This window comes from Solanum pennellii, chromosome 1, assembly GCF_001406875.1.
Source record: "Solanum pennellii chromosome 1, SPENNV200".
Taxonomy (NCBI): domain Eukaryota; kingdom Viridiplantae; phylum Streptophyta; class Magnoliopsida; order Solanales; family Solanaceae; genus Solanum; species Solanum pennellii.
The window spans coordinates 86,438,532-86,451,301 of NC_028637.1; the positions used below are offsets into that span (position 1 = coordinate 86,438,532).

At 31.8% G+C, this 12,770-nt stretch overlaps 2 protein-coding genes across 2 annotated transcripts; both read left to right on the plus strand.

The window, feature by feature from the left end:
- The first annotated feature begins 1,686 nt into the window (after positions 1 to 1,686).
- On the plus strand, positions 1,687 to 7,493 carry LOC107007970 (probable serine/threonine-protein kinase At1g54610). The gene is made up of 7 exons (XM_015206834.2): positions 1,687 to 2,604; positions 2,699 to 2,983; positions 3,071 to 3,388; positions 4,324 to 4,551; positions 5,450 to 5,550; positions 5,940 to 6,057; positions 6,949 to 7,493. Exons 1-7 carry the CDS (start codon positions 2,197 to 2,199, stop codon positions 7,231 to 7,233), a joined length of 1,743 nt encoding a protein of 580 aa, XP_015062320.1. The 5' UTR covers positions 1,687 to 2,196; the 3' UTR covers positions 7,234 to 7,493.
- A 3,540-nt stretch (positions 7,494 to 11,033) lies between these two features.
- Positions 11,034 to 12,307, plus strand: LOC107030881. Its single transcript, XM_015232104.2, has 2 exons — positions 11,034 to 11,200; positions 11,963 to 12,307. Exons 1-2 carry the CDS (start codon positions 11,079 to 11,081, stop codon positions 12,144 to 12,146), a joined length of 306 nt encoding a protein of 101 aa, XP_015087590.1. The 5' UTR covers positions 11,034 to 11,078; the 3' UTR covers positions 12,147 to 12,307.
- The last annotated feature ends 463 nt before the right edge of the window (positions 12,308 to 12,770 follow it).

Below are 12,770 nucleotides of genomic sequence, written 5' to 3' on the forward strand. Positions count from 1 at the left end.
TCTAAAAATGAGGCCCCCAAAAAATATGGTGCTTAAGCGATGACTTTAGTGGCCTAGGCATTTGGACTACCCTGATATCATTAAAAATAGTGTAATTTATCTTGCTTTTTATGTTCTTATATAGAACTGATTATTTTTCACTATAATTGAAAAGGTAAAGTCTATGGTCCTTCACAGTATATATTTTAAATGTGCATTTATTTTGTCAATTATAATTATATAAATATTAACATTGCTCAAAATGCATTAATCATGTTGTTATAAATAATTTTATTTATATTAAAAGTTATATGTTTTTTTTTTACTTTTGTGATACGATAAAACTAAATGAAACATTTTCAATATTTTTCATCTAAAAAATGATTAGAATATTTTCTCCATGTTGAATTCTCAAGTGGAGTACTACTTACTCATGAAAACATGGGTAAATATGGGTAAACTAGTATTTTACCCAACTCATTTGTTACTCAATTCATTTTTACCTATATCAAATATGAGCGGTTTGAATTTTTGACCCGTCCACATTTGACCCAAACCGCCCATTTACCATCACTATTTACAAATACATAAATTTCATTTCAAAAAAATTAAAAATTTCATGTGTAAATTATTTGTCAAGGTCAACTTTAAACTATTTAACTCTCAAAAAATAAAATATATCACATAAAACGAGCATTAATTGGATAGCTAAAATTTATTTAATCAATCTCTTATCTCACTATATACATATGATAGTGTCATAATAAGAGTGTTCGTGGTTCGGTTTGGATCGGTTATTGATTAAAATCAAAACCAAACCAATCTAGTCGTTTTTTCAAATTTCTAAAACCAAATCAAACCAAACGAAAAAATAACCATCGGTTTGGTTATTGTCGTTTTGATTCAGTTTGGTTTAGTTTTTCTAGTTTCTTCGGTTTGAAAGTAATAATTTTTTTTACGGACGTACTGTCTCGATAGACACAAACACCAAGTACATGAATAATCTATAGAAAAGCTAATGTTGGTTCAGCCAAGCAATTAAACAATATTAGAGTTATCATTACATGAACAAAGTGATTTATTTAAGATAAAAGTATGACTATTTATGTGAAGTACAGTAGGTAAAGACTAAAATGAATTTTGATAGACTTGGATTTGAGGTTGTTATACTTGAGCTAAAGTGAATGGTAAAGTTAAAGCTTTAAATTAATTAAAATTTAACATAATATTTTTAATTTAGTTATGAATAACATATAAATAATTACATTTATATATCTAATTTATCGGTTCGATTTGATTACTTTTGCGGTTGATTTTTAATAAAACCAAAATCAAACTAAATAGTATCAGTTTTCAAAATTTAAAAAACCTAATCAAACTAAATTAATTATCAATTTTTTTTTATCGATTTAGTTCGAATTACGATTTGATTTGATTATTAACCATAATTATGAACAATAAGTAGTACACATAAAATTATGCTTTATATTTAATGGATGAGGTAAAATATTGACTTTTTGTTCTTTCATATTTTGAGTTTGTTACTCAATTTAATTTATATTGTTATATATTAAGCTACTGACGTACTAATATTTATGTTGAAACAGGAGCATTAATTTAAAAGAAAATATTAATTTTATTTATATTTGGTATGGTGGAAATGTGGGACTATTAATTTGAAACTTTAATATATGTTTGGATCTTCAATCCCACAAAAGAAGTGCAATAAAGCTACTACCATTACATTTACTCACTCTCTATTTTTTGCCTTTTTCTCAATTTTACAAACTCCATTTTTGACCGCCATAAATGGTGGGCTAAACTCAAAATCATTAGTGCTTCTACTTTCTTGGGCACAAAATCTAGGGTTCTTCAATTAGGCCTTTCTCAGATTACTATTATCTAACAACCCCATTTCCCTAAATCTTGCTTTAATTTGCTCTATCTCAGATTCTTGTTTCTTTTTTCTTTTTTTACTTGCATTTTTGAAGAACTATTACTTAGTTTGCTTTGATTCTTTCTGGTTTGCAGCCCCATTTGTTTCTTTTGCTTAGTTAACTGCTGTAAAGTTCATATTTTTAAGCTTAATCTTGTTCCATTTGATTGTTTTTCTTGTAAAGTTTGCATTTTTTGAGGATATTGCATGTGTGTGGGGATTTTGAATGAGGGAAAAGACTGTTAAGTCTGATGAGAAATGAAGGTTAAGATTGTACAAGGATGGGTTGTGTTTTTGGCAAAGAGATTTCATCTTCTGAGACGCCTAGTGGGGAGGTTGTAGTTGGAAGGAGGAGAGAAAATGGGGAAGATAGAGATTTGGCAGCACAATCTGGGAGGAGAGAGAAAGTTGGAACTGTAAATAAGGTGGATGGCGGCGGTGAAGGAAGAGGAGGAGGCAGTGATGTTGGTGAAGTTCAGAATGGTAGAGATCAGAAGAAGGATGACAATGCACGGCCTAGGGGTGAGAGGAGAAGGTCTAAACCTAATCCAAGGTTGAGCAATCCACCTAAGAATGTGCACGGCGAGCAAGTAGCGGCTGGATGGCCATCCTGGCTCTCTGAGGTAGCTGGAGAGGCTATCAATGGATGGATTCCACGAAGGGCGGATGCATTTGAGAAGCTGGCTAAGGCAAGCAAAATGTTCACTTCATTTGTTAGTTACTAGTTTTTTGTTTTGTAGATTGATTAATATCTTATTCATTGTCATTTATATGTTGTATTAGATTGGGCAAGGTACTTATAGCAATGTGTATAAAGCTAGAGATAATCTCACGGGGAACATCGTTGCATTAAAGAAGGTTAGATTTGATAATTTGGAGCCAGAGAGTGTGAAGTTTATGGCAAGAGAGATCTTGATTTTGCGCCGCTTGGATCATCCAAATGTTATTACATTGCAAGGATTGGTTACGTCAAGGATGTCTTGTAGTTTGTACCTTGTGTTTGATTATATGGATCATGATTTAGCTGGACTAGCTGCAAGCCCTGGAGTCAAGTTCACAGAGGCTCAGGTTGGGTTATATTAGTTGCCTTTTGAGTTATAACTGTAATTGTTTGGTTCCGAGTTGTTTACATTATTTCTTGATCATTATTTGTAGGTTAAATGTTACATGCATCAACTATTATCAGGGCTTGAACACTGTCACAACCGTCGTGTGTTGCATCGTGATATAAAAGGATCAAATCTTCTAATTGACAGTGGGGGAGTTCTGAAGATTGCAGATTTTGGTTTGGCTTCTGTCTTCGATCCCAATAAAAAGCAGCCTATGACTAGTCGCGTGGTTACTTTATGGTACAGACCCCCAGAGCTTCTTCTTGGGGCCACAGACTATGGTGTTGGTGTGGACCTCTGGAGTGCTGGTTGTATTTTAGCTGAGTTATTAGCTGGGAAGCCCATTATGCCTGGTCGTACAGAGGTATGGTATTGAAATTTGTTGGTCAAAACAATCTGACAGGGACAGGTCTTGCGTGATATAAGAGAAAAGATTACCGTTTTTCCCTTGCTTGTTTGTTGCATCAAATTATTTGTTTGCTTGTGCATCTGTTAGTTAAAAAGAGAAGCTTTTTCCCTTCAACTATGATACAGGGAAATTAAATGAACTTATCGTCCATACAAATCTCATGAGACATATCGATATTTCCATTTTTTGCATTTGGCTAATTTCTGTCGACATGAAATCCCCCCCTTAATATGAAATAATTTTTTTATGCTGCTCATGAGACATCCTTTCAGATAATTCGTGAAAGATGTAGCTTTATTTGATTGAATCAAGATTCAGTGAACTACTAAAAACTTTCTTTAGCATGATAAGAAATGTATGTTAAGAGATGAAAGATTTTGGTTCAGATTAATTGTATATGCTGTTTCTAGTAGGTTCTCTCCTCCGAAATCCAAGCAGTCAGAGCATGAAATACTGAACGTTGTGCTTATCTTCGAGTCAGACTGAGACATGGGGACATACATCTTGATCTAGGATAGAGAATAGCTTCTTGGGCTTAAACTTTTATGTGGCTTTATCTCGAAGGAGTGGCAGGACTACAAACCAGAGGACTAAAATCCTTGAAAAAGAATATCCTGATATGCAAATCCTCCTTCCCGCAAATCCTGGTCCTGATATGGTGTTGCTCCAGCTTTAGCTTAAATGCCTATGTTTGTGCCTTTTTGATATGCAAATCCTCCTTCCCACCTGACTGGGAGTGGTGGGAGGATCATGAATAAAAAAATAATCCAAAAACTTATGAATTCTTTATTTATCAATATGTTTGTAACTTTAAACTCATTCTCTTCTTATGAACTGGATTTTAGCTGTGAGCTCCACGACTTTAGGATTTACACTGCAATAATACTCAGGTTGAGCAGCTCCACAAGATCTTCAAGCTATGCGGATCTCCGTCAGAAGAGTATTGGAAAAAGTCAAGGCTTCCACATGCAACTATATTCAAACCTCAGCAATCATACAGAAGATGTATCGCTGAGACCTTTAAAGATTTCCCACCTTCATCATTGCCATTGATTGAGACTCTTCTGGCCATTGATCCAGCTGAGCGTCAGACAGCTACAGCTGCATTACATAGTACAGTAAGATGTTCATATCTATTTTATTACTTTAACAATTTTACTTTGGAGGCAACTTACTTGGCTAACTGTTTTAGTGATGAAGTCTTTGTTTTTTGACTCTTTTTTGCTTTCATGTGAACTTGTTCCTCAATCTCTTCATCTGTATTAATAAGAAAATGTTCTTCTGCATTTATTAATGAATTAATAGCTATTTTGGTTCCTCAGTTATTGGTAAATCCTAATTTAGTTCTTGTGATATCTGCCAAAGTATTTTTAACCCTTCAATTAACTTGAAATGTGTACTTTTAATTTGTGAATAGTATAATTTTCCCAAGTATTAACCGTTTTACTATTTAATTACCTATGTGTTATGCTAAACTTGTATTGTTACTTCATATTTCAGGGTAATGTACTTCTAAATACATAGAGAGACCAAAGGCACACATTTTGATTAATCAAAGGTTAAATGTTTTGAGTCATTTGTCACAAGGATCAAAATCAGTTAATTGAAGAAGAGCTATTATCCCTTCATTAATTATAGCACACACTCTTTCTTCCCTTTTTCCTTTTAAGAGAATTATGTGGAGAAATCTGATGATTTGGTTTCAAATATTGCATCACATGGCCATAATGAAATGACTATCTGTATACATTAGATAAAGAACTTGATTTGCCTAATATCTACAAATCAATTTTATTTCTTTTACGTCAATCCTCGTGTAGTGCTATATAACTGACATGTATTTCCAAAGCATATACTGGTTGGTCCTTCATTGATTGTTACATGCGGTCGAAACAATTGACCTGTCTTTGTAACACAAGAATGCATGTGGAGCATTTGATGGAATACAATTTCCTGAAATTAATTATGAAATATTTTGAAGTATTGTCACCATATGTTCCGTTTATTGCTGTGCAGTTCTTTACTACCAAACCTTATGCTTGTGAACCTTCCATCCTTCCCAAATATCCACCCAGCAAAGAAATGGATGCTAAACGGCGAGATGAAGATGCTCGAAGGTCTAGTTATCGGGATTCCTTTTTTTATTTTTATAATCACACTTCACATTCATGTTTTCATATTGAAGTTTATGATTATTTTGTAGCTTACCAAAAGAAAGTCCTATGATCCTTTTGTTGATAACATACACCATTCTTGTTCAGATGCCCATATACTTCATCAGTATTTGCTCAAAATTATTTGTATCTTATATAAATTCCCCTTTATAGTCAGGACCTGTTAAAGAATCAGTTTTTCTAATAAATGCTTGAATCAGTCTTCTGAATTATGGCATATTTTAGTGGTTATTAAGTAGGAGAACTTCATTATCTTCTATCTGAATTCATGTTGATATGCACTTTGTCATTTTTCTCCTAAACTTTTTTTTCCTGAAATACTTGCTAAATAGGCAAAGGGCTACTGGCAAAGCCAATGCTGATGGTGCAAGGAGAAATCGCCACCGTGATCGAGCAGTTAGGGCAATCCCTGCTCCTGAAGCCAACGCGGAGCTGCAAGTTAATATTGATGTATGTCATTTAAGAAGCTTATTAATTCTTATATTTTACCATCCAATGCTTGTAAAATTGCATATGCATAATGTGAACCTGTAGGAGCAGTTCCCACGTGAACCTAACAGAACAAAGATACTAATACGATGATGGTCATATTTTCAGCTTTCAGTCTATTTCTTACCCAGGATTAAATAGTTCTACTCTGTGTTGCCATGTTATAGTTATATTGCAAGGAGATTAGAAAACTGTTGAGATTCTGAGGTCTACAATTCTCCAACTCATTGTTATCTTTGCATTGGGCTAATTACATTCCAAAATACAAACAGTACAAGATATTGCTTTTCAATTATTTGCAGCTGGAGTAGGTGGTTGTCTGCTCATGTCATGATTGTCAAAACTACCCCTTGCTTTTCCTATTAGTAATATATTATATACACTCTTTTCCTCTAATTCCATTTTAGTCTAATCAATGCTTATTTGACGTTGCAACATCTGGAACTAGTACTCCTTGCATTATAATTTATATGATAGTGTTTGATGGCATACACACTTTAATAAATAGTGCTCCCAAGTCAAATTAACATTTTAAAACTTGTATGCCATCGAATTTATGTGATGTTTTCTGAAATAGCTTTTCAATTTTGGAAAACATTGCATTGAAGTTTGAATATGATTATTTATGAGTTGTAATAAATAGTATTATTGGTGGTATGGTTTCTAACATTTTTTGGGCGTTGGGAAATAGAGGATGTTACATAAATTTGAAAGCGGGGAATAGAGTACATCAGGGCCTTTAAGTTCTGTTTCTTGTTCATCCACCAATTCATTATGGAAATGAACAATCCTCCATTTCATTTCTTTAGTATATTCTGTCAAGCTTGTTTATCTGACTATTGTTCTATACAGAGGCGGCGTCTAATTACACAAGCAAATGCGAAGAGCAAGAGTGAAAAGTTTCCTCCACCACACCAGGATGGAACTTTAGGTTATACATTGGGTTCTTCACATCACATCGATCCAGCCTACGAACCCTCAGAAGTCCCTTTCACTTCCATGAACTTCTCATATTCCAAAGAACCGATCCAAACATGGTCAGGCCCATTGGTGGAACCTGCCATGGGTGGTGCTCCAAGAAGAAAGACGAAACCATCAAAGAAGGATTCTAACAAGAAAGGAAAGGAAAGCATGTAAAGTCGAAAGAATGATGTGATTCAACAATTGGTATACTTGAAGGGAGCTGCCAAAGCTTGCAGATTATTTGTCCTATACGGTAAGTAAGAAACTTCTCAACAGCATAGAGAGGTAAAATGCATTTTTTTTAAATCCTAGTATCCTCCTTTTTGTATTCTTTTGGATAATGAGAATCTTTTCACCATTGTACATGTAAATTTTTACTTCCTTCATATTAGCAGACTCTGTTTAGATCAATGAAAATCCTAATAAACAATCTACATCTGTTCTTTCCTTTTACTTTTGCCTGTTATGAGTAGTAAATTACAATGATGTCTTATGTTCTGCTTGCAAGCTCTATACTTGAACAGATCTTTTTTTTTTCCCCAAAACTTATCTGAAGTAGTTAAACTTGCATCATACCTTATATATAGAGGTCCCAAAATTTGCTATCTGTGCACTTGTCCCTCGAGTCAATGACTGATCAAGAGGCACATAGCCTAAGTTGGTGACTAAATTGTTTTGGAACTTATAGAAGGCTCAATGTGTCGCAACATAATCGAAAAGCTCCAGAATGGAGAAATTTATCATCAAAGTGAAGACTGAAGAGTTAAGAAGTGCATGTAAGCAAAAAAAACTAAATCACTTGGACATAAGGCCCCAAACAGCAGTAGCCACTCAAAACAAGTAGTTCCCTGTTACATCAGCTAGAGCCATACTTGTGTTAAGGATTGTAGTTGTGGTTATTCAGCCAAGTCCTCAATCTCCCTTGCATAGCTTCTCATTGATGAATCTCTTGAATAGTCCTCATATTCATAGTATCAGTGCTTTGCTGCTGCTTACTGTTGAACACTCTGATCTTTGGTTAGTGTTCAACAGTAACCAAATAATTTCTTTTACAAGTACTTATTTAATTGTTGATCACCTTGGAATGGTGGACAAATACTAGCAATAAATAAGATAAAAGAGTGTGTGTTTAGTGGACAAAAAATCAATCTGATGAAAGATCAGAGGATACATAAAGATATGGTATTGGTTTTTTCTTGCTTTCTTAAAAGGTGTGTAATTACCCCTAGGAGTGGACTATTTAAAATCGTAATTACTACTCCTAATATACAATATGTAATTGTATTGGTCTCAAACCTCGACAATAATAGTCAACTAATATGCATATGTATTTAGTAGACTTTTGGCGATACGAAATCGCAATATAAAATTATAAGACGAAATCTAACATATGAACATGTGATTTTATTTTGTGATTTCATATTTTGAGATGAAATTTTAAATTCTCCAAACAATATTTGGAAATTTTAAATCATTATTTATTTTTCAAATACAAAAATTGATTCATAAGTTTATATTGTAAAAACAACGCTCAATTCATATCATTACTTTTTAAACCATTTATATTTTATATTAATCTCACTAACATAGAATATATTATTACTCAAATCCATTTATACTTTACTATTTATATTTATCAAATTCATTATTTTTTATTAGATACATTTACTAACCAAATTGGCTAACAAATAGCTCAAAGTAACAGTGTTGATTCGTCTTCAACGCAAGAAAATTATATTAAAGATTGGTACACCACAGTTCAAAACTTGTACTTTATTTTATTTTTTATTGAATTAAAACTTGATCAATAAATATTATTTTTTTAAGAATCTGTTTGTGATAGTGTATTATGCGATTTTATAAATTTATGCTTATTTGGTAAGATTATATAAAAATTGGGTAATTCTAATAGTTTATAACTTATGAAATTTTTATGTTTATGAAAAAATATACTAGATAAAAAAATCAAATTGATGTCCAAACAAAACTTTGACTTTATCTCGTTATTTTATATCATAATTTCAAATCGCATGATTATACAGTCAGTTTGTAGGAGTACTCGCTCTAATCTAATTTGTTTTTTCATGTTTATTAAAATTAATAATTGATATTTTTAAAACTTAAGATAAAATTAATTATTTTCTTTTATTTTTATCTTTATCCTTCGTAGTAAACGTAGAGAAGGATTAATATGATGAAAAAATGGTTTTAAAGTGAGATAAAAAAATAATTAAAAATAATTTAATTAATCTTATTTTTTATTAAGAGAGATGCAAATAAAATTGGTGACAAGTGAAGATGACAAAGAAAAGCCTTCCAGTCCATAGAGGCAAGCCTATGTTAAATATGGTGAAATGGTTAAGGTCTTTTTTTTATAAAAAAAATAAAAAATTATTTAAACGATTTGGTGAGTATGAAAAGGTTTTTGGTGAGAAATGTTTTTTTATTACCTTAAAATAGGGAATGAATTGCGGATTATTTTCACTTTTGTTTATAATTTTGAACGCTAAGCCAATTTTTTCTAATTTTATAGGAGGTCATAACATCAAAAATAAGAAAAAATTTTCTAATCTTTAACTTAGAAATAGGAACACTCATAAATATAGAGAAAAAAAGAGGATATGTTAAAAAGTTTTCGATTAAATACGAAGTTTAACATATTTTTTAGTTAAAGGGTTTGCTTTTAAGTATGAAAATGTTTTTGGTAAGGAATATTTTATCTGTTTGAGAGTAACGCAATTCAAACCAATAGTCAATTTTATTATTGTCTCAACAAGTTCAAAGTTAAAAGTCAAATTTTGTAATAAAATTTTACTTTTTTTAGTTGATATATGTAAAATAATTTTTTCTTCTTCATATATTCACTTAAAAATAGTTTAATTACGTTTTATACTTATAAATTGCTAATTGCATTCCATAGCGGTATGTTATAGGAAGGAGAGCGAAGAGTGAGATTGGAAGGGAAAAGAAAGGCGGGCGAGAGAGGACAATATTATATTTACATAATTCGTGGGTATATTTGTATAATTCACGTGTTTTTATATAATTGAGTGATACAAAGTTTGGAAAATTATACAAATATAATAAAAATCGAAATAACGAATTGATACAAAAATAAACATATAAACTTTAAACAGTTATACAAATAATATTTTATGAAATTTGACAGTTATATGTTTGTACAAACTTTAAAAAGTTACGGAAAAAAAAATTGAATGTATATAGTGATAAAATTGAAAAATCAAAGGAAATCATCGCTATATACAAATACTAATCATCGTATACAAAGTACAAATGAAAAAAAGAATTGTTAGTTGCGAATCAAACGTGACGAATTATAGAAATTCGAAGTCAGTCCATGTAATTAGTAGTTAATGTTAGTCACGAGTGATAACTATAACAAACTATAGTTATGATGACTAATTAAATAATATAAGTTTGCTTAACCGTATAATTTTCCTAAATTAAATAAATAATTATAACATATTCAATGTAATCTTACAAATAAGTAATTATATTAAAAAATGGAGGATTCGAATCCACAATATTAGTGTGAAAAAAGTTTTCAATATCCTTTTCTTACCACTAAGTTGTCAGTCAATATTATTAGGAGTTTATAAATTAATAATATATAACTATATTTATTTAATTATCTAATACGAATACAGAATCTATAGAAAAAAATAATGAATTCATTTGAATTTTTAAACTCCATCTAGCTCCGTCTCTGAATAGATGGTCTAACACTTGTTACGTGTACATGCATTAGAGCAATACACTTGGAACAAGCATGTATATGCACCAAATAGCCACCGCTTTCTTAATTTCTAGGATAAAATCATTTTATCCAATAATAAAGACACATCCTCTTAGCTTAACATGTACACAAGAAGACAAAATTGTCTCAATATATTTGTTGTTATAATAATTGGCTCATTTCATTTATTATTTTGCTAATAGGTGTTTTTTTTTGTTCAAAAGTCTAAAAAAATTGTAGCAAGTAACATTGAGATCATATCATGTATGCACCAAATCCAGATATTCCTAGCACGTCTGGTCCTCACTATCATAGAGGACCTCCTTTTGGCTTTGGTTTTGTTCGTCGATACTTTTCTAATATGTGTCTTGCTCTCTCCTCTTGGTAATCATCATCTTCTTTCTATTTTTTATTGCTATAGTTTCATCTCTACATTTTTTAGGGAGAAAAGAAGTGAGCGAGACTGGAAGAGAGGAAAGCGATATAGGGCAAAAAGTAGAAGAGATAAATTGTATAGACATATCGATTAAATAATTTTATATTATAGAAATGTATTTGTAAATATGAGGAGCGAGATTTGGAGAGGAAGGAGGGAGAGGCGAGCAAGATTTGGAGAGGGAGGAGAGAGACGAGCGAGACTGGGAGAGGCAAGTGAGAGAGGGCACAGAGTGGGAGAGAGGTGAATTGTATATGTATATCGGTTAAATAATTGTATATTATACTTATGTGTTTGTATATTTTGGCGAATTATACATATACAAACGTGACTAATTGCAAGCTCGAAGTCAGTTTACGTAATTAATGTATATTGCTAATCACGAGAGATAATCATAATAAAATATAGCTATGATGAGTAATTAAATAATATAAATTTACCTAACTATTCAATTTTATCCATTAAGAACAGGCTGTGGCCCTGGGTTAATGTTATCTGTCTTTTCTTTAGATGTATGTATTATTGAATGATACAATTATTTTCAGACAATATATATCTGCGTTTCTTAATCACAACAAGGGTCCTTAAAGATCTGGATAATGTTGGTGTCATTTCCAACATATATATTATAATTCATAGTTTATTGTTTTAACTAACTCACAAAACATAGATTGCAAATAATATATATATATATTTTGTGTGTGTGGCAGTTTCTACTTTCTATGCTGCTGTTGGATCCTGGAAGATGGTGTTGGCAGATCAGGTTGGGAAGTAGGTCCTAGGGATCCTTATCCAAGCCCACCACAAGGACCATTGGGCCCTAATCCACCCAATATCCCTATCACATTTTCTGGCCCACCAGGTCCACCTCAAATTGGATCATCTAATTATTAATAATTTTCAAGTCTCTATGTAATGAACATTCAACTATTTTGTTATAATTCCCACAATGTGCAATATGTTTACTCCCCCTCCCCCCCCCTCCTTTTTTTTTGTAAAAAAATATTATTCATAACACTTTACCGACTTCATATATTATATGCATTTTTTTGTGATTTATGTTGATGTTAGAATAACGTTTAGTTTATAATTCCCTTTAGTTTTATACAAAGTATATTCAGCTTTTGAGATTAAGTGAACTGTTTGATGCTTATGTTTGTTTGAGTTATTCTTTCGCTTGTAGTCAACCGAGATGATGGTTCACTTGAGGGTCAACAATGATTCAATGATTCTCGAGTGTCAGTCACGTTTAGGGTATAAGTTTGGGTCATGATAATATCTCTAAATGCTTAGAATCAATGTTGAATATTCATTGATGCGTTGATCATAACATCTTTTTTTAAGTATTAAACTTCGATTAATCGAACCTCAGTGGTGCAAAACTGTATTAGACATTTATGATAGTTGTCGGCCTAAGATTTTCCTTTTAGTTCACTTTTCGCTTTGAACACTTGGGAGTTTTTGCTCCATTCAAGGTTCATTAACACCACCAATAATCTCTCAACCTCTAGTTTCAAA

Coding starts and splice junctions, on each gene's coding strand:
- LOC107007970 (XM_015206834.2), top strand. CDS start 2,197: ATGGGTTGTGTTTTTGGCAAAGAGATTTCATCTTCTGAGACGCCTAGT. Junction 2,605..2,698: donor CATTTGAGAAGCTGGCTAAG/GCAAGCAAAATG, acceptor ATGTTGTATTAG/ATTGGGCAAGGTACTTATAG. Junction 3,389..4,323: donor TTATGCCTGGTCGTACAGAG/GTATGGTATTGA, acceptor AATAATACTCAG/GTTGAGCAGCTCCACAAGAT.
- LOC107030881 (XM_015232104.2), top strand. CDS start 11,079: ATGTATGCACCAAATCCAGATATTCCTAGCACGTCTGGTCCTCACTAT. Junction 11,201..11,962: donor TGTCTTGCTCTCTCCTCTTG/GTAATCATCATC, acceptor TGTGTGTGGCAG/TTTCTACTTTCTATGCTGCT.